This window comes from Xenopus laevis, chromosome 7S (assembly GCF_017654675.1).
Source record: "Xenopus laevis strain J_2021 chromosome 7S, Xenopus_laevis_v10.1, whole genome shotgun sequence".
NCBI classification, from domain to species: Eukaryota; Metazoa; Chordata; class Amphibia; order Anura; family Pipidae; genus Xenopus; species Xenopus laevis.
The window spans coordinates 72,593,247-72,614,571 of NC_054384.1; the positions used below are offsets into that span (position 1 = coordinate 72,593,247).

Genomic DNA, 21,325 nt, shown 5'->3' on the forward strand with positions numbered 1-21,325 from the left:
AGATTATTCAGCTGTAGAAGTAGCATTGCATAAGTGAATTCTAAATCATTTTAAAGCCTTTTTTTAGTTTAACACAGAGCCCTTCATTTGCATTTTAATAATTTTCTATTCTGTTTTGATGATTTAGAAATGGGGCATATGAGATATTTAAGGAAACTACGTCTATATATCTAGATTACTAGGAAGTTAAAATATATACTGTACTAAAATTAGAGCCAATAACCTAGTATTGACAAATAAAACTAAAATAGCACAAAAATAATTATGGAAGAACTGCAGGTATCTGCTGTGGCATGCACAATTTGATGTGCTGCTAAAATGTCTTCATTTTATGATTTTTAAAAACATTTCTTTCTTCTCATGAACCCCTCAGTATGGAGTAGAATTGCTCTTTGAGCGTTCTAAAATGATGGAACACAGTGTATCCACTATACCCTCCCAGACTCATTCATACCTGATATGCCACTAGTATAATATGATAGTACAGGTATGGGAACCATTTTTCAGAAATCTTTTATCCAGAAAACTCAGAATTACAAAAAGGCCGTCTCCCATAGACTACATTATAATCAACGAATCAAACTTTTTAAAATGATTTCCTTTTTCTCCTTTTTCCTTTTTTTCTGTAATAATAAAAATACAGTGCCTTGTAAGATACAATTAATCCTTATTGGAATCTAGCAGATTATCCATGCAGACACACATTCTCTGTATACATTGTGAGATTCTGTCTGTATACATTAATTCCCAGATATACTGTGGCTGCACAGAAGTTTAATCAGGAGGAATTTATCAGCACTCCTCTTGTATAAATGATGCACATGCTGACAGTTTGCATTACTCCTCCTCCCAAGCTGCAGAGGATTTATTAATATAACTTTGCCAGTGTTGGCTTTAATCAGGATTCTTCACATGCATGAGGCTGGAGAATGCCTGACCTCCCCTGTTCCCTCTACTTTTCTCTCATTGCCTCTCAGCACTCAATTCCAGTGTATCATCCTCATCCTCTCTCCTAATCTTTGTCTCACTTTCTGTCGCACTCTTACATTGCACCTTACTTTTCCCTGCTATCTATTTTGTTTTTTTTCTCTCTCCTTTTCCCTTTATTCACCCTTCTTTGTTTTTCCTCCTGTTTTCATTGCCTGCCTGCATGCTGGTTGCCTTTACTGCATCTTGATGCATGGTGTTTAAGACCAGTGTTGCATGGAAAAGTGCCTGGACCCAGTATCAAAGTTTCCTATTCGACAGCTGGCACGTTCCCTCTGTTGTCTGTGCAGTTTTTCAGATGTTTGATTTCTGCTGTTAATTCAGACTGAAGACATAGCTACTTTGTCATCTTGTGGAAGATTTATGAACGTGTGCAGATCGTGCGCGTCTCCTTTGCAGCATGAAAGCTGCATTTGAAATGGATTACCATTTATCAGTAAAGTGGCAACATTTTCAGCGCACCGTATAAACCGTCTAGTCTTTGATGTATATATTATGAACTGTAAGCTCTCTTGCCCTGCGTGATGGGTGGCATTACAGTTTGCTATCTTTTGGAATGGTCAGTTGCAAGTAAAATTCGGCAGCTACTTCCTAAATTATTTTTTTTTTCTGTACTGCTTTTTTTATTTATTTTTTTAGTCCTCTCCCCATGTTTTTAATGGGTGCCTCAAAATTCTTTATACTCTGCGTATATATATATTGTGCTCTGCTGTCTCCCTGGTTAAAATGTGCTTTCATTCTTATATTTACAGTATGTCCAGTTTTCGACTTTTCTGCCCCTTGTTGGCGACCTCTCTGTCTCATCTTCCGTTGGGCAGCTTCTGTTCACTATAAATCATACTCTGTACTCCTTGAGCTGTTCTTTACTTACCTTTGTTGCTATTTTCTTGTTTTGCTGGCCTTTACCAGCACTGCTGTAGACCTCTGCTCTTTCTACTGGCCTCTCTGGGTTTTTCCTTAAAGACCTTCTCTATAGGTTTCCCTTTCCTTGTACTACTTCGTGCTGTACATTCATTTTATGTTTGTCAGTTTTCTTCTCTACTTATTATGCATTTTCCCTGTTTGTGCATTTTGAGTAATGCTGTTTTTTTTCTGCTTTATACAAAAGGTTTGTTATGCTTAAGAGAAATGAATGTGGTAAAGAAGCCAGAGGGCTGCCTCTGTTTAAGTCATTTCAAGCTGATTACCTTTTGTACAAATCCAGAAAGAATAAGTTATGGACCGAAAAAGACATTTTCCCATTGTCTAAAAATAATTATGATTAGTAATTGAAACCATTTGCAGCACTGGCTGTTTCATTTTGCCTCTAGTAATATAACATCTGACTTTGCATAGATGAAAATCCAAACATAGCATTGCCTGGTAATCTGTTGTGATGTGGATTTTTCTCTTTTGGGTGTAGTCATGTTTTGTCTTGTCAAGTATGTTAACACGGCTGCGTAAAGGTTCTGAAAATGCACTGATGGTACTACTAGGCAAGGGAATATAAATGGTGAAATGCCCTGATTTGGTGTTGATGTATTGACAGCACAGATGAGTGGAGACAAAAGTATATGACTGATGATATAAGTAGAAACTTTAATGTACTGGTTACTTTATTGGATGCAGTGTGATTGATAGATATTTGCAGTGATTGTTTATGCAACAGAGATATAGGTAACAGTGGAACTGTGGAACAAGAGACATTTTTGCTAGAAATGTAGATATGGAATGACTGAGGAATGTAGTGGTCATTTGTTAAAGAAGAACTATACTCTCAAAGCGTGGCATATTAAAGAAACTTACCAAACTGGTATATATTTTCAAGTAAATATTGCTCTTTCACATCTTGCCTTGAACCACCATTTTGTGATGGTCTCTGTGCTGCCTTAGAGATCACCTGACCAGAGATATTACAGCTCTAACTGTACAAGGTACGTGTAAAAGCAAAAGACAGAACTTTCTGTTAATTGGCTCATGTGACCTAATATTTTTTGTTTCTGTGCACCATGAATCCTAGGCCCTTGTTTTTTTTAAATGGCAATCTTCTATTTATGATTACTCAATGGCACATACTACTAAAAATGTATATTATTATGAAAAATGGTTTATTTACATGAAGCAGTGTTTTACAAATAAGCTGTTCTTTAATTGCGTATTAAAAATAATTCTAGTACAATGATTTTGTGACCTAGAGGTTTAAGCAGCTGATCGTCTCACGATTATTAGTTGCTACCAAGAAAATTAAAAATTGTTGAGGAAATCTGTTGACGGCAGAAGACAAAGTAATAACACTTGACTGAATGTTAAATGTCAGTATGGGGAGGGATTATTACAGATTGTTAGTAATGTTGAGGGTCTAATTCAGCAGTGGTTAGGTTTAGGAACTAAGAATGCATTTTCATGGAACATTTGCAAGGTGCTCAATCATACTTTGAAGTCTGATAATGGAAGTTGATGTTCCACAGGACAGGGATGTTGGAATTAAGTCATCTCTGTGCTCCACACCTTCTACCTAGTAACCAGATTGTATGATTTCTACAAATAGGTATCAAACATGCCTTCCATATATGGTAGGTTATTACATGGTCAGGTAGCTGTTAAGTCATAGGCCACACAAGGAGAATTAATATTCATAGTTCCTGAAGAGCCACCTTAGTATGTATTAGATACTTTTTTCCTGTTCTAGAGAAAATGATGTATCTAAGTGAAGTTTAGCAAGGCCTGTAGTATTTATTTACAACCTATGTGCTGCTTATGATGAGCATTTATAGCTATTAAAGGAATTTTAGTTTGCATATGTTGAAATGTCAAGCAACTTACATGGTTGTAAATTAGTATAACTATTACAAAACAGATTTGAATGATACCTTTTATATGTATTTAAAGGATTTAGTATTGGTCTCATTTATTTTGTGACTAAATGTTGATCCCTATGTGGGATTAAATGTAAAACAGGTCCACAGTTAGTGTTGTCTAGAAATTACCTTTTGTCATAATTGGAGTTTATCCCTTCAGAGTGTTTGACAATAATGTTTTATACCAATAATAGCAACAGGAAAATCTATAGGACTAATAGTGAATAAAGGATATGGGGTAAGTAGTAATGGGTTATGGGATTATATTCACTAAGGAGATATAGCTCATTGGAGAGTTTTCATATAGCAGAGAGTATTGAGAAAGGTAGCTGGTGAAAAAGCAATAATTGCCCTAAGCAGAATATAGAAAGAACTATTAATCGTAAAGGCAAGAGCATACCTTTGCCAAAGATAATGGTTGATAAGTACTGGGAATGTATGGTGGTATGCAGTAATGAAGCCATTAAGGTTAATGGGGAGACATTCCATGGTAGTATAATATTGTGTTCATGTGTAAATGCAGTACCCTAAGCTTCTGGTGAGATATTAATTGAGCATAAATACATTTTGAGTATTGCTAGATAATGGAAGGTACTGACATACAATCATGGTTGATAGTGTATTAATGGTTCATAGACAGCAGTCTTTGACAGTAACAACAAAGCAGTAAAGCTTTAGAGTACTGAAAGATCAGTGGACTAATGGTACAGTATTAATAGAACAGCAAGGTGTTGAAAAAAGTGACGATGGAGATTATTTATAGAACAGCGATGTAAAGTGCAAGAAACCAAATATATTTACATTTATTTTCTGTTTGCTAAAATCTTACAGTAGAAAGCCTGATTGGAATACTGTCCTATAATGTCTTTATACTGTAAAATACAACCTGTCTAATCAAGAGCTATGGGTGATGTAGTTTTAAGGTAAGAGATGTAAGCATATTTACATGGTTTAATATGTGGCAGCCTTGAAGACTTTGGTTATTTACAGTGCAAACTGCAAAGTCTGGATGTGCTTGTTGGTTTACAGAAAAAGATTAGATGCCATGATTTAAACAAACCATTATGGGTTATATTACTAAAACAACTTATAGAGCATTTTTGTGAATTCTTTGGTGTGCAATCTGTACTGCAGAAAATGAAATATTACGCCTGTGTATTAACCTTTTCAGAGTTAAGACTGAGCATTGTAGAAGGTGTAGTTCATTTCTATCTGTAGAACCAGCTGAGCATAATGATAGGGATAGATCAGCTCTCTTTGAGGAGCCACAGGTTGCCCATTATTGGAAGCTTAAACATAAACTGGAAGAAACCACTGATTAAAGTGTATTAGGCCCCTTAATGACGAGCGGTTGAAGCTGCGCTCCCCTGCGCTCCGTTTTTCTGCGTTCAGCCGCAGGGGAGCGCAGGAATAGACGCATTAAGTTTTTTCCAACGGGGCTGTACTCACACAGGTGCGGGTAGGCACCGAACGCAGGTTGAGACGCAACATGCTGAATTTTTCCTGCGGTCGGCGCCTACACGCGCCTGTGTGAGTACAGCCCCATTGGAAAAAACTTTGTGTCTATTCCTGTGATCCCCTGCAGCTGAACGCAGAAAAACAGAATGCAGGGGAGCGCAGCTTCAACCGCTCGTCAGTAAGAGCCCTTAGTGAGTGACTGCTAAAAGGTGAGTATTGATAAAAGTGTCTGAAATGTGATGAAAACACTAGCTTTGTGGGATAGAAATGCAGAGTGATAGAACAATGATAAATGTTAATGCAACATCTTACCAATTTGGTGTATATATTTCCACAGAGGAAAGGAAGCCATGTGACTCATAAGAATCATTCCCCAACCAATGTGCCAATATCTACTCTGTGCAGCTCCTCGTGGGTCAATAGATATGTTTTCCTCTGCCTGTATACAAAACAGACAACCAGCTATGTGTGGTCTTACCCAAAAGTCATCCTCCAAATAAAAAAAACGATAATTCAAAGCAGCTTTCCAATATTCATTCATCCAAGATTTCAATTGGTTTAAAATGTATGTGTAAATGTAATGGCAACTGTTTTATCCCCTTCTGTTAACTAGGTCTGCAACATTGTTCCAGGAGTCCGAGCCAGCCATGAAGGGATTGCAACTATTCAGACATATATTGAATTTAATAGGAAATGCTGTTTTAAGGCTCCATCATGAAATTAATAGGAATGAGGCCCCCCCAGCACAGTGTGATCAGGAATCCCATAGCAGTAATATTTGGGCACATTAATGAAATGATCTGCCACTTGGTCTATACTGCTGCCTGTGTGCTGAAGGTGTTAGCAATAGACACATACTGGCACGTAAAGACGCGCTGTTTTCGCATACTTCTTTAGGGCTAAGGTGTTAATAGATGTACTGATGTGCCAGTACAAACTAAAGAAGTATGGCGTCACTATGTAACTATGTAACCTTTTATAATAAAGTGGATGCAACATTTTGGCTGAGCAACACTTTTACCTAAAGCTGTTACAATGAAGTGTTTGAAGTAAAATGCAAATCATACAGGGTTCATAATTACCTTTAGTGTTGACAGACAAAGGTAACTAAAGGAACAATAACAGAGGATACTGATTATTAAAAATGAAAAGGAAAATGTACAGCAATTTTCTTTGCTATGTAATTTGAGGATAATAACTGAAGTTAGTTCAAGGAGAGAACAAATAGGTTGTATACAGTCTTGGTTTGTAGAGGAAAATAAATATTCTGCTTCTTGAAGGATCTGTTGATTGTACCACATTTTCAATTATTTCCCTCCCAAAGCTATAAAGCTTCACGGTTTTACTCTGTAGTCTCCAGTATGTATGTAGGTGTCTGTGTGTTTGGAATTTTTTACCCACATGCATGCCATTCCTGTCCCTGTATATCAGTGATCCCCAACCAGTAGCTCTTGAGCAACATGTTGCTCTCCAACCCCTTGGATGTTGCTCTCAGGGTTCTCAAACCAGGTGCTTATTTTCGAATTCCAAGCTTGAAGGCAAGTTTTAATTGCATAAGAACTAAGTATAGTACCAAGTAGAGCCTCTTGTAGGCGGTCAGTCCACATAGGGGCTACCAAATGGGCAATCACAGCCCTTATTTTGCACCCCAAGGGACTTTTTCATGCTTGTGTTGCTCCCCAACTCTTTTTACATTTGAATGTGGCTCACGTGTAAAAAAGGTTGGGGACCCCTGCTGTATATAATACTGCTTTACCACGGGGTGTAGCATTTGTGACATCCTTTGTGATCATTGCTGATTTGTTTTGACTGGGATTGTATGAACAGGCATTAAAAGTGACCTTTCTTTCTGTTACATATTTAGCCCAGTTTACAAATACATATTTCCTACTTGTAGCCTTTTTTAATTTCGACAAAAGCCCCTATTTATTGAACCAATTTTGAAAAAGCGCATATTCTGGTTCCTTTATTAATGGTTACCCCTCTGGGGCAGATTACATTCTTTTCCTCAGGCCGGTGGAGTTCAACTGGAGTTCTTGCTGTCAAAGCTCCAAGAGACAATCTTATCTGCATTTGCCAGATATCCCATGCCCCTAACTCACAGTAGGGTAAACATTTTTAATTCCCTCCACTGAGCATGTTCAAGTTGAGAGGCGACAAGGGATCCCTCAGAAATGCAGGTACAATTGTGGACCAGAGTCTTTTTTTTTTTTTTTTTTTTTTTTTCCTGGACTGGTGCTTCTCTTCAGAAAAAAAACTATTTATTTAATTGGCGTTGGGTACCTAAGTGGCACCCCAGTAAATGAATCAATCATACTACTTCTTAATATTATAACTTCATATTTCAATTCTACATGTTGGGGTCTCAAACCAACAAAAAATTCCAAGAATGGAATCAAATACTTGAAGCACAGATAGTGGAATTCAAATTTATATTTTTTCATTCAATATAATCCATGACCTAAATAATTAATGACAGACCAGTCTACTAATTCATAAACAATTAAAAACAGTGACTAAATAAAGCATAAATAAATGAGTAAAAATAATCAATGAGGGAAACGCTTCTGACCACAATTCATAACAATTCATATTCAAAGATGGAACTGCCACGTCTCTAGCCCAAAAAAATGGTCCAAACCAAAAAAGCAGACTTGGAGGTTAATCGTGAGAGCAATTTCCACAACCTCCTAGTATACCAATTACCACAATTTATATGTTTGCTGCAGATTTATCAAATCCAAGAGAGCAGACTTAGTGTATTACTAGTTATCTTTGCTGTTTAATGGTATAGAGCTTTAAGAGGGTAATTGTGAGAGTTCCATAACCCTAGTAATTTAGATTAGGAGGAGTTAAATGCATCATCATAATGGATAGAAGTGTGGTTATGTCAGTGGCACATGAGGCAATTCCTGGGATTGCACTGGCAGGGTCAAAGCAATGAAGGGACAATTTTGAGAATTTGCAGGATAATCTCACAGGTAGTCATCCCAGGTATCTTGGATGATACAGATGATAGTTTGATACGGATTAAGCTCTAAACTGGGTTTAACATAAAACAAGTAAATGCAATAAGGCACAGCATCTTGGGTTTGGGAGGTTTGTCTTTGGGATTTGGATAGTGTTTATATAGATGCTTATGTACTGATAATATTGGGTATTTTTGGATTACAGTAGCCATTAGGATATTGGTTTATGTTTTATTACATGTGACTTGCTGCTATTGTGTGAGCCTCTATGAGGTATAATCAGAGTTGGCAGATTCCATTTTTTATTTCCTGTAATTCAGATGAACACTTCTCTTGGCAGCTCTAATTTAAACAACTTTAATTAAAGTGTTGTCTCTCGCCCCTTGCTCTATTCTCTCCATTCCGGTGCCTTGTTGCCATCTGTGGATGAGCACTGTGACTAGACGGCCCCAATCATCTGTCACTAGTCTGCAGTATTACCTGTGGATGTCAGCTCAGGGACTTGGATCAATAACCTTCGGTTCACATTAGAGTCACTGCTCTGAGAAGCTGTGCTCCTGCACGGGGGCAGATATATATCTGCTGACACACGCACGCTGTTGTAACCCTTGAGTGGATTTGTCTCATCTCTGGGTCATTTTCTTTCGAACTCATTAAAAATGCAATTTTAGCAATGTCACGCGTTGCTAATGTGAAACAACCAACTTTAAAGATGAATCAATAAAGGGAAAAAAGATTTATAGAACATTACTGCGGAGAAAGGAGACCTCTTAAAATGCCAGGATGTAATATGGACGTATGGTGTAGTGGGCAATGCTTTTCGGCTGTTTCTGATTTGACTATATTACTAAGGTCACATGGTGACTCCCATTGTATCTGTTTTAGGGCTGCTGGATATGTAGCCAGTTATATGGTAACCATTACTTTTTGGCTTTTTGAATACTGTAGTCCTTGCACTTTGTTTAGTTTGTTTAGTTCAATATTCAGATTACTTTTTCAGATAACACAGTAAGGATTGGTAATGTTATTTTGTGTATACAAACCATTTTAACACAGATTCATGCTCTATACTACTTGCATATTGCAGCGACACTCTAGTATATCCGGCACTGATAAACTATGCACAATTATGCCAATGTGCCAAGTTCATAATGCACAGATGCAAGGAGCCCTGGAATGAACACATGCCATGAGGCGGCACATGAAACGGACTTCCATCTATTGAATTACAAGCTAATGGTGTTGATGTGACCTCATGCATTCATCTGCTGGAAATGACACCTTTCCCACTAAGAATAAATTGCAGTGCAACTTGTACATTGCTGAACTCAAGTAAAAGCTGTGAAATATGTTATCTAGTGGGTGCCTGCTATTACGATGGAATTTTTGTTTTGGGCGGGGGGATTTTAATGTTTGCATATTGCACCTACTCTTGATCCTACAAATCCTTCCTTCCTTCAGATGATTGGTATCTACCATGTAACTTCACATTCATGTGTATATGCCGGGCGAATTTGGATCTTTCATTTGTACAGTACATTACTACAGTTCAATAAATATGTTCTGGGCTCTCTCCCAAAAGCCAAATTAGGTTTCAGAAACTTTGTATCTTTTCCTGGCTGTTCAGTGCAGGAGATCAAAGAGAAAGTCGGGACATTTCAGTAATAAGCCAGGACTGCAGGTTGAGCCGTCAAAATTGGGACTGTGCTGCTCAAAACGGGACAGTTGGGAGGTATGCTCATACCTGTTTGAAATTAAATCAGATGTAACAGCAGCAGTTTTCCTCTATGTTCCCCAATAGTTATTCTTGTTACATACACTTGTGATTGCTTCTCATTCCTTGAGCCAACCAAACAGAAAAGATTCTATTAAATGCACAGTTTTGCTGTGTATATACCCTGAGTGGAATCTGACTCTCAGAACAGTATAGCTTGCTTTGCAGTCACAAACTTTTGTAACACTACAAAATGCCGAATGTGACGCCAGTTTAAATGTGTAACCTTGTGAAAAGCATTATGGAAGGGATTTTTCTGTTTTTAGCAAACAAAAGTTGCTCTTTTATTAGTTTAGTAAGTTGCACTTAGAATACATTGCATCTTGCTCTCTTTGTGGACTTTTTAGCTGTAGCATTGTGGTACTCTTTTCTCTGTCCTATTCCAGTCAAATGAAGTAAGTTCTTAAGTTGTGAGAACGGAAAGCCTCATTGTTTTTATGGCCTATAAAGTCAATACATTTTTTTAAACCAAAGAATGCATTGTGTTTAGAAATGCCTCCACATCACATTGCTTATGCATACTGCCAAATTTAGCGTTGAATATCCTGTAGACGATGTATCAGGTTTTAAATTAAGTGGGGGGAAAAATATTAGGCCAAAACTCAAGCAACTTTTTTTTTTCCTGCAATTTATTCTCATAATTGTAATTGTGTTTTCAAGAAAGAAGTCATAACTGAAAGTCACATTGTTTCATTCATTTTCAGTGAGGATATACAATGTCTATGGATTTAAATAACAACTGGAGCATACATTTGCTGGAGATCTTCAGAAAAGCTTTTGGTTGCCAAGCTTTTTCATTTGAATTTGCCCCATAAACAGTTCTATATGCTGATGTGTAGGCTCAGAAAAATGCCTATAGTCTCAATTTTTTCTGTGCAGAGACCATTGCATTATCACAGCCTGGCATCTATATGCCACCAGTTCACCAATAGTACTGCTGGTACAAATTTTGGTTACTGCATTGCCCTTGCTCTGGATGCCACAAATTGTTGATCACAACTACCATGTGCCCCACACACGTGATTATTATTTCTTCTGTTTGCTCAATCAATTAATGTATTAACAAAGTTTTCTGCATAGGAGGAGGGCATTTAGCTTAATCCAGACATAGATGTGCTTTAAAGAAATGATATGAATTGAACATGCTTGATATACCTACTGTAAAGATCACTTATAGATTTATTGCTTTTTTTCCTGCGATTTCCTGCATTAAAATATATATGGTTTATGGGTGGTCCTAGAGAGTGGTATAAATAGGTATTATAATTATTTTTCCAAAATGTTTAACAGTTGACTTGTTTTACCAATATTTATTGAAACTGTATATGAATATACCTCCCTGGGCCCCCTGCAGCCGCAGGGTCTGTTTCCTCTATAGTTACGCCCCTGGTCCTAGAGCATTTCTACCCTCAGACAGAATTATCAAACTGCTCATCATTCTCTCATGCCCTTCCTGCTGGTGGCTTGGTCGGGACCCAGTTGATGCAATGTTACTAGAGTTGATATTCCAGCTGAATCCTGTCCTGTCTCCTAATAACCTGTTTCTTAAAGAAGCTCTACCGTCTTAAGTAAAATGTTGTATTTCTGCCTGACTTAATATTATGACTTAATACTAGGTAATTTTGATTATGAAGGGATTATCTTTTATCTTTATACTTGGGGTCTCCTTACTTTCTTTCTTTCTAAAAAGCAACAGGAATGTTCTCCTCCTTCTTTAAGGATTGAACTTTAGCTTTCTCTTATTTTGTGGTCAAACAGTCCTGGACCAAGCCATTTTGGGTCCCTAGGCAACCTGGGAAGTTACGTTGGCTCCCCCTAGTGCAAGTGGAAGAACGCATTCTCATTGTGATGATCGCAAAGGATGCAAGCGCTGTTGAACTGGGGGGGGGGGGGGGACAAGCCTGAACTAGGGGTAGGTGGTAGAAGAGTTGAAATCTGTTTCTTTTACATCAGTGATGTTAAATTGGAAATCCACCTGCTGGGTGAAGCTTTCTGCAGTGGCAGTTTTATTGCTGCCCTTATAATATTCTTATTCTGCATGGTGCATTTCTGTCTATCTGCTCATCTGCCTATTTACTCATGCTCAATAGCCCTAGCAGGATTAGAGATGGTATTTTGAATGGGCTTGTTACATTATTTTAATCTATGCAGTTCATGATATAACATATCTCATTCATTCCGTGACTGTCATTTAGTTAGTGCTTGCCTTTATAAAGCTTTAATAGTAGTCTGGTGCATATTGCTCCTTACATATACCAACTGCTTAAAATTTCCGAAAAAAAATTGTTCTAAAAGAGGCTGGAGTTTAAGTGAATAAGTCTAGTTTATTTGCTGATTTAAAAAGAATTGACCTCTTGATAAGAGCTTAAATTTGTATATTTTCTGCTTGTGACTTTTGTGAGCGCTTTGGACCTAGTTTTGATGTTATTTCTCAATTGTGTGTGTGTGCACTGCCAGGGTATGGAAGAAAGTGGGGAAGATGCCACTATTAAAGGGAAATTATATCCTCTATTTAGACATGAGCTCATGTAGAAAAGGCACCTAACACTATTGAACTTCAGGAAATAAATACAAATGTTTTTTATATTTTAAACAGACATACCTGATTCCGCTTTGAACAAATTGAGGGGAGGGGGACTGCATTACACTCTCAGCATAAGGAATCTTGGGAAAAAGCTCATGGTTTATTTTAGTCCATGGGGTCAGGTATATTTGTGTAAAAAAAAAAAAAAAACCACACACACACAGTAAATTTTCCCTTTAACATGCCAAGTAGTGTAGAGCAGCTGGTCGGTCACACATGACCTATTCTTTGGTGTGACCAGTTATATCACCTGTGTGGATGTCAATATTTAAATCAAGTGACTATGAGAAGAACAGTCCAGCAATGCTTCCCAGTACGTGTCTCTGCAGACATCCGCTCGTAAGCCTTGTTCCATTGAACCCAACATGTTGTTTACACCACGGCATTATGCAAACACCTTAAGGACGTCTGCTGATGCATTATTTCAGTCAAACAAAACCAAAGAACTGGATGACTGAGGCCTAAAGGTTCTTCTAAGCAGCATATTTAATTATTAAAACATCTGGTTCTATTAAAAAAATATTAAAAATTGTAAGCACTTCAGTGACATAGTTAGTTACATAGTTAAATTGGGTTGAAAAAAGACAAATTCCATCAAGTTCAACCCCTCCAAATGAAAATCCAGCATCCATACACATGGATTTTCTATATTCCTGATGCCAGAACTCCTATATTTTTATTCAGGATATTTACTGTTGCTATTCTCCTACATCTTACATTGCATATGTCTTGTCTCTCCTTTACACAGACACCTGGGCAGGTGATGAGACGCCTCTGGTCGTTGATCATGCAGTGATTGGTGGAGTTGTGGCTGTTGTTGTCTTTGCTATGCTTTGCCTTCTCATAATCTTGGGGCGCTACTTTGCTCGACATAAAGGTAAGTTGAAAATAATACACCCAATCTTTCTGTAGAGTACCTAAACACAAACATCATACGCACTTGGTTTTATGTAATAAAAAAATATATGTAAATTTGGAAAAGGGAATCGGGTATTGCTTTGCTGTTTTGTTTCAAGGTGGTGCTTCTCTTGATTCTTTTAGGGTTTGGTTTACTAGTATTTATATTTTATTTTCCATATTTTTTGTTCTAAAAATTGTGGATTATACTAATTACACTAAACCACAAAAATATGTCTACTTCATAATACAAAAAAACATGAAGGTTCTAACTACACCATCTAGAAGCTGTAACGGTATTTGTCCTTTTTTTTGTAATATCTTTATTTCAAGCCTTTAGAGGTTTTCAGGTTTTTTACTTTTGTATTTGCACTTAAAATGTGTTTACTAATAAATTTGTGGTTTTAAAGAAAACATTTTTTTTTTTTTGTGGTTTCTTAAATCAGAATATTAAGACATGGGCCTTCCCATGTTTGGAGTGTACCTTTTGGGCCTTGATTCATTGGCAGTTTATTACAGAATTCTGCATTCTAATGTTTCAACTTTTTTATTGGGTTTTCATAAACATTATAGATTTTAAGTATATCGAGATAAACACAGGCGAAGAATATACAATGCTGCATGACGTACCAAAGATTTGAACAAATATGTACATATACTCAGAATCAAAAGTTCCAAAAGAAAAATAGATAACATAGCAAATAAAATAATGAAGGAAAGAAACAATATTAAACCAAACCTTACTTAGTGGATTTACAGATTTATGTAAAGAGAACTATGAACTAATACAGCAGTATCAAATATCAAAAATACCCATGAACTAATGAAGCACTTTTCTTTGAAAACTATTAGATTTGGAATAGCCCTAAGACTTTAATTTTGTGCATAAATCTGCACTTTAAATGGGGGTTGGTTTTCTTTGTAGCAGCAACAAAACGAAGGATCAAGTTGGTTAATTCTTTAGAATCGGGTTTACACTGGTTTGTTCCAGAAATAGAAGGGGAGCCTAAATTTAAGAGAGCATACGCTGGAGAGATCGTAAAGTATATTTTCAACTTCAAAAAAATAAAATCTTTTAGTCTCTGCTGCACCAACTTGACTTAGGGACAGCTCCATAAGTAATGGAACAAGTCCACATTTTCATGTTTACATTTCGGGCAAAACGAGAAGTGATCTGATCCATTACCTTTACGAAATGGCTTCCCGTATCCCAGGTGGATCAGTCTGAAATGCTGAACTCTACAGTTTTCTGAGGTGAAATGTTTGTTAAATTTAATGATGGAAGAGGATAACTGAGAGGGGGTGATTTTGCAAAATAAGTATTTTGACCATTTCAGAGCTGCGTTTTTAAGATGGTGTGTTAGATTAGAAGGTTATACAATTTATGTTTAGGATCCCTCAGTTGTCCATTTTAGCTAATTCTTCGGCTAACCAATGTTTCTGAATAGTAGAGATTTTTTTTGGTTACTGAAAGGAAGTGCGTTTTATTATAATATAAAGGAAGTGGTCTCTTATCTTCAAACCAAGCTGCTTTTTTAAAAACTGCCCAAGCGAGAAGATTTCCATTAGTAGGATCCACAAAGTCTTTAATCAAAAGGGGATGGTGCTTTTTATGGGGGGACAGATAGGAGGAATACATTCTACAATTCCTGCATTAATATTGTGCTAGAATATCAGTGGGTGACAATTAACACCCTGAAAGCAATGTAAAGGTCAACTTTTCCTATGTGTTGTTTTGCAAGTGATAGCTGCTTTAGGGGTCCATTTAGGAATCTCTTCTATAAAATCCTACTCACTTTATTGTCTGTAGCATGAAACACCTGATGCTCATTGGTTTTCTTTTCTTGCTGCAGGAACATATTTTACCCATGAAGCCAAAGGAGCAGATGATGCAGCAGATGCCGATACAGCAATCATAAATGCAGAGGGAGGTCAGAACAGCTGTGAAGAGAAGAAAGAGTATTTTATCTAGCTTGGCCTTGTTAATGGGTGTGAGCTCCATTCAGACTCACCGCTCGAGAGGAGAAGGACCTTCCAGCGTCTCGCGTTTTTTTTATCATTTTGGTTTTGGAGCGGATGGAGGAGCAGGGGACCCATCTGGTATCAAGTGAATGCCCCACAACACTGTCTGCTTTTATTGTTTGCCACTCTTCCTTTCACGGGATAAACAAGAGCTTGAATTTTTGTTTTAATGTTGTGGGTGGGGGGTGCAAGAAAAATATGACATACAGGCTCCTCAGTGCTGGGGGACTGTACCTGTGTGTAGAGCGGTTTGCTGCAGACTCCTCCTCCACTGATGATGCATATTATCATCTGCAGACAATTTGGTGCCTTGCTTGATTATTATTTTTTTTTATCCACTTACCTGAGAAGTTTTGTTTCCGGCAAACTTTCATGCCGCTTCCTGCCAGGGTCAGTCCATCAGCCAGTCTTGTGCTCATTTTTGTCGGGACTTCTGTCTTTTTCATATGATCTCACTTCTGTCTAAGGGAAACTCTTCTTTCTGTCCTGGTGTAATTTTATGATGGGGTCACAAGTCATTAAATCACATGCCATTTTCTGGGGCTACTGCTGTTTGTCCATGTCATATTTTTCTGTCTGTCCCTGCTGGTCTGTGTGTCATTTGCAATTGGGGGTACAACTTGGCTTTCATTCCATAGCTGTCAACTCTCATTGGAATCGCTTCTCTCTATACTCCTAGCACATCCTATATGTGTTTTTCATCTCCTCATTTTCTTCCTCCGGTGATGAGGGCATATGTCTGTTTCTGCTGTCTATCCATATTATGTAAATTCCTTTTGGGTGACTCTTGGGTCTTCTAAAGCATATTTATCTATGTTTCTGGCATTCCTGGCTTATATTTTATATTTTTCTTCACTTTCCTTACTTGCCAGTCTTTTTTTTTTTTTTTTTTGCCAGTATCCTTATGGATGTTAGTCCTGTATTAAGGCGAAGATGCTCTGTTCTTCTCTGGGAAGTGAATAATCTATCACTTTTTTGGTTAAGTAAAGAGATGAGAGACTTCTGATAATGGTTGCTTCACGAGTGTGAGGAAGCTCCCACACCTCTCCCACCACCGCCTTGGATAGTTGGTGGGAATACAAGTGGACGTGCCTTTTTATTCACTAACTAACAAGCTGGAGGAAGAGAAGGGAAGAACATGGGAAAAGTTTTGCTCTGATAATTCTAAAACAACACTATCGGCTTTTACTGAATGCCTCTCTCCCTCTACCTCCTGTTTATCCCTCTCTCTCTCTATCGCTACTTTTTCTTTCACTCTCTCTGTATTCATTGTCTGGGTACAGGGTGCCGATGCTGTAGATTTTCCCACAATAGAGCATCATTTCTTCTAAGTGTTGGTTTCCGGTGCCCTTCTGTTTCATAATCACAGCATTAAAGGTGCAGTTCCACTTAATGCTAAAGCTTTTAGTCCTCTATTTGAGACACTACTAAACACAGTCTGTATAATATATTCTGTAATATTATTGTGTAATCTGGAGGGTTCAGTCCAAATTTGTTATACTGAAAAAAAAAAGAAAAGTTATTGCTGCTATAGAAGGTGTTAGCAGGGTAAGTGTGTTGCTTATTGTTGCCCCGTTGTATATTGCTGAGTAGAACTGCACCCAAACTGCGTCTTAAAGATCTGAAATGTAAGGGGGTTATTTAAAGATGGCCACCAAGTTTATTTAGCTTTTGTGTTGCTTATATGTAAATGAAGACAGCAGAAAAGTTGGTATATGTGTGAGTGACCAAAGTCTTGGGTAGCATTATGCAGATGTATTTTTTTAAAGTCCTGTGTGTGCCGGCAATTATCAGAGTAAACTCAACTCCATAGTTTTATCCTCTCCATCCATACCATAATCATGTATGGTAGCCTTGAAGAAATAGTGTGATGCTGAATGGAGCTTTCAATAAGTGAATTGCCTTCATCTGTAAACTGGGATACCAAGCACATTACTGTAGTACTGTATAAATGTTGATGGGTATTGCCAGGACACACAGGGATCTCATCATTTTAATTTGCTTATTTCAGATACCCTGATGATTATATTTTTAACCATTTATCTAGGTGCATATATATAGAGAGAAAAGACCTATATTTATATAGAACCTTGACCACATAAGTCATTACCTTTAGCATCTTCTGGAGATCAGACTAATATGAGACAGTCCCTCCCTGCAATTCTCCGTTATTGTGAGTATTTGAATCATTGATCTCTGCAATGGATTTTTTTTAAAATAGGTGACCAACTGTTTATAATCATACAACCCAGCCAGCCTGCTACACAGTTTATAAAGCAATGCACTGCTGATTTTATCTGATCATTTATCAGATTTCAGAGATTTGTTTCTAATGTGTTTTAGCAAAGAGCAATCTGGGGATAGAGCAAGGGGGAATATGTGTATATAGGAGAAGCCTACATTGATTTATATAGGCCTCATAGGTGTTCTTCCATCAGCCCAGTATAGAGAAAGCGAAATTGACCAAGAAGTCAGAGTTGTTCAAATGAGAAATATTTCCTTGATTGATTTGTTTTTCTGTGAAAACACTGTTTTTTCCTGCCATGTTTGCTTCAGCAAACAGTTTTATTACCCTAAAGAAATAATATATTTTAATGGGCTGTGTTGTGGGCAGTAACATGGACTTATCTTAAGTCATCATTTGCAGGCCATTATTAACACATTTAAAAAAAAATGTGGGGGGGTTTCTTTTTTTCGGGTGGTAATGGGAATGTGTTAAATGCAATTTTATGTCTTCTGCATAGAGTGTTTTATTTGAATATACCTGGACGTCTCCTCCTCTTTGACTCCATTTGGCTTTTTGACCCTATCCTTCCTTCGCTCCCATGTCATAATATCACTCTTGTATTCATGATGCTTCAAAATCAGCCTTTTTGTAGATTTCTTATTGATAAGCCTTAAAGTGCTTTAACCAGCAAGCCATCTTTAATGCACCCAAAGGTCATTTGTAGAATGAGGTGATGTGATATTTAAGATGGGAGTGAGGGGAAGGTTTTATAAAGATAATTCTCCATACAGGTCAGTTTAGGGTGGATTGTTAAGTCTATTTGGAACTAGATATTTTATTCTGTGTATGCTCTTGTGTTACACCTCTTGGTGGCTCCTGTTTATTGTGAACGCCTGTTCTTGCTTCTGCTTGTCTCAGGTCCCTGTGTTCCCACCCTTGTCTGTTCTGTCTCAGGTAGGCTGCTAAACTTTAGCCCCCACATCGGAAACTGAAACAAAAACAACCACACAATGGATAGATAATGATTTTTTTTATCCTTTTTTTTTTTTTTTTTTTCCTTTTGGTCATTTTAATTTTTTAAATATTTTTTGTAACTTTTTTGCTTTTAGTTGTATTATTTCTGTATTTTTTTTAATATACGGTACACTGTTCCAAATGTATTGTTGAGTATTACTTTGTAAGAAAATTAAAATAAAATGTAAAATTATTTAATGCTTTTTATTTTTCTCTTGAAAATGAAATGAAACTCTAGCTGAATTGATAAATTGAAAATCAGACCTGGCTCAATGCAATTTCTATTATGAGAATGATCTGGCAGTATGTTAAGCAACATATAGATCTATGTAAGGGTAACGTCACGCAAATAATCACAGCAATCTCCGTGCTCTTATCTGGAAAATGCCAGGCAACATAGACCTTCCCTTTTCGAAAGGAGTCCTATGGTTATAGATACATAAGTGAGAATTCTCTCTACTAGAGCCATATCAGTCATTTTGCTATTATCTAACACTGAGATTGAAGTGCAATTTTTACTCTCTAATCTAAAATATGAAGGCCATAATGGAATGACATAAAATAATTGATTGTTTCTTCTCATACACCGTATTGCTCCGATCTTCTTTCATTGTTTACAATACTATGGGGACTTACATGTAGCCCCCTTTTATTTAAATAATTCGATGGAGTGCCAACTTAACACGTGTGCTGTAACTTTTAGTTGTAATATTGATGGCAAATGTTTATGTTTTTGAGCATATAGCATTCCAGCCATTCTTCAACTGGAATGTGTGCATTTTTCCATTATCTAAGCAAAGATCTCCTACATACAGGGAATGGTGAAGATGGCCACAAAAGGACCATATTGTATTCAATTTAAGTTGCACTCACTTATCTGCAGCTTTGTTCACAGGTGCACTTTTCCCACGTGTCCTTCCACACGTATCGAATACTTGTTAGAAATTCAAATGGGCAGCACTCCGATTAAAAGAAAGCCTTTATTTTTCACATGCAGGGCAACAGCAGAGCAACGTTTCGAGCCCACCTGGCTCTTTATCAAGCTAATTAACATATGTACATTACCTCCTTTGATCTCACTGCAGCATAGCACCATCTAGTGTTGCTTTAACATTGTTACATAAAAGAGATAAAGAAACAATGTGTCACATAAACGATACAAAGCTCCACTTATCTTGTTACAATGTTCCATTTTCTATGTGGCCAATTGTACCGACACAAATACTGTGAAAAAAAGAGAACAATAGAACCATGTTAAAAACAATAAGTTACCTAAAAACAGGAACCAAGTCATATTCCATGTTCAATCCATTTTGTGACAGGCTATCCAGTTTCCGAATCCACCAGGCTTCTCTATAAAGTAATTTTTTTGAACGGTCACCACCCCTTCTCATCCTTTGAACTGCCTCTACTGTCTGAAATTTTTTTTAGCTGGTGTACAGCATGTCCCATTTCTGCAAAATGCCGTGCCACTGGTTGTTCCATTCTTTTATTCTTAATGGCTGATTTATGTTCCCTAATCCTATCTCTGGCCATGCGTGATGTCTGTCCGACATATACCAGGCCACATGGGCATTTAATTACATATACTACAAACGTAGTCGTACATGTAAATTGGCCAGAGATAGGAATAGGGACCCCATCTCTTGGATGATAAATCACTTTACCTTTTTGAACATTATTGCAACAGTTGCACATGCAACACGGGAAGGTTCCCTTTTTCACTGGGCGTAGCACTGATTATTTACATTTTATTTCTGAACCAACATCCGCTTTTACCAGCATAGATCCAATGGTCCGTGCTTTTTTAAAAGACATGACTGGTGGATTTTGGAAACTGGGTATTTCTCCTAGATTTGTTTGTAAAATACTCCTTGCATTGTAGGTTGACACAGGAATCCTGGAAGTCTCTTGTTTTACTGATTTAGTTAATAAACTCTTTCTATCCACTTGTTCTATCCACTTGTTCCATCTTTCCTCTCTGACTTTCTATCACCTTCCTAGGATATTTTCTACTAACAAATTTTCCTCCATTCTCACAAGTCCCTCGTCTGACACTCCTTTTTACCCGAGCCAATTGAGATTTGGGTAATGAGTTTTTTGTCTGGAGGGGATGAAAGGGGGAAAAGTGGAGAAGAGTCTTCTTCGTAAATAGATCAGTTTGCAGCTTATTATCAGCCACATATACTCTTATCCAGGAAAGCTATCTCCTTTATATCAGCATGGATTGCAAACTTGATATGTGTACATACCGAATTGATCTCCCAAAAGAATTGATCAAGAGATGAACGTGGCCCCCTCCATAGTATAAAGACATCATCAATGTAGCGTAGCCACTTTAGACAATATTTTTTAAACCACCAGTTTGTAAAGATAAATTTTTCTTCATATTTTCCCATATATATATTTGCATAGGGGGGCCACGTTCGACCCCATGTCTGTACCCCTAATCTGTAGAAATTCATCCATAAACATTAAGTAATTCCATCGTAGGATGACCTCAAGACAATTAAGCACAACATTTTTTTGGGCCCCATCAAGGGTCTCCTCTTGTTC

At 37.3% G+C, this 21,325-nt stretch overlaps 1 protein-coding gene across 8 annotated transcripts in view; it reads left to right on the top strand.

Moving 5' to 3' along the window:
- The window catches only part of cadm1.S (cell adhesion molecule 1 S homeolog), a 117,500-nt gene extending 98,538 nt beyond the window's left edge, over positions 1–18,962 (top strand). For all 8 annotated transcript variants that reach the window (XM_018227747.2, XM_018227745.2, XM_041571382.1 and 5 more), the window contains 2 exons: positions 13,358–13,486; positions 15,360–18,962. In XM_018227747.2, the coding sequence (XP_018083236.1) occupies positions 13,358–13,486; positions 15,360–15,478 (248 nt within the window). In that variant the 3' untranslated portion in view covers positions 15,479–18,962. The remainder of the gene's footprint in view (positions 1–13,357; positions 13,487–15,359) is intronic.
- Positions 18,963–21,325: the final 2,363 nt, after the last annotated feature.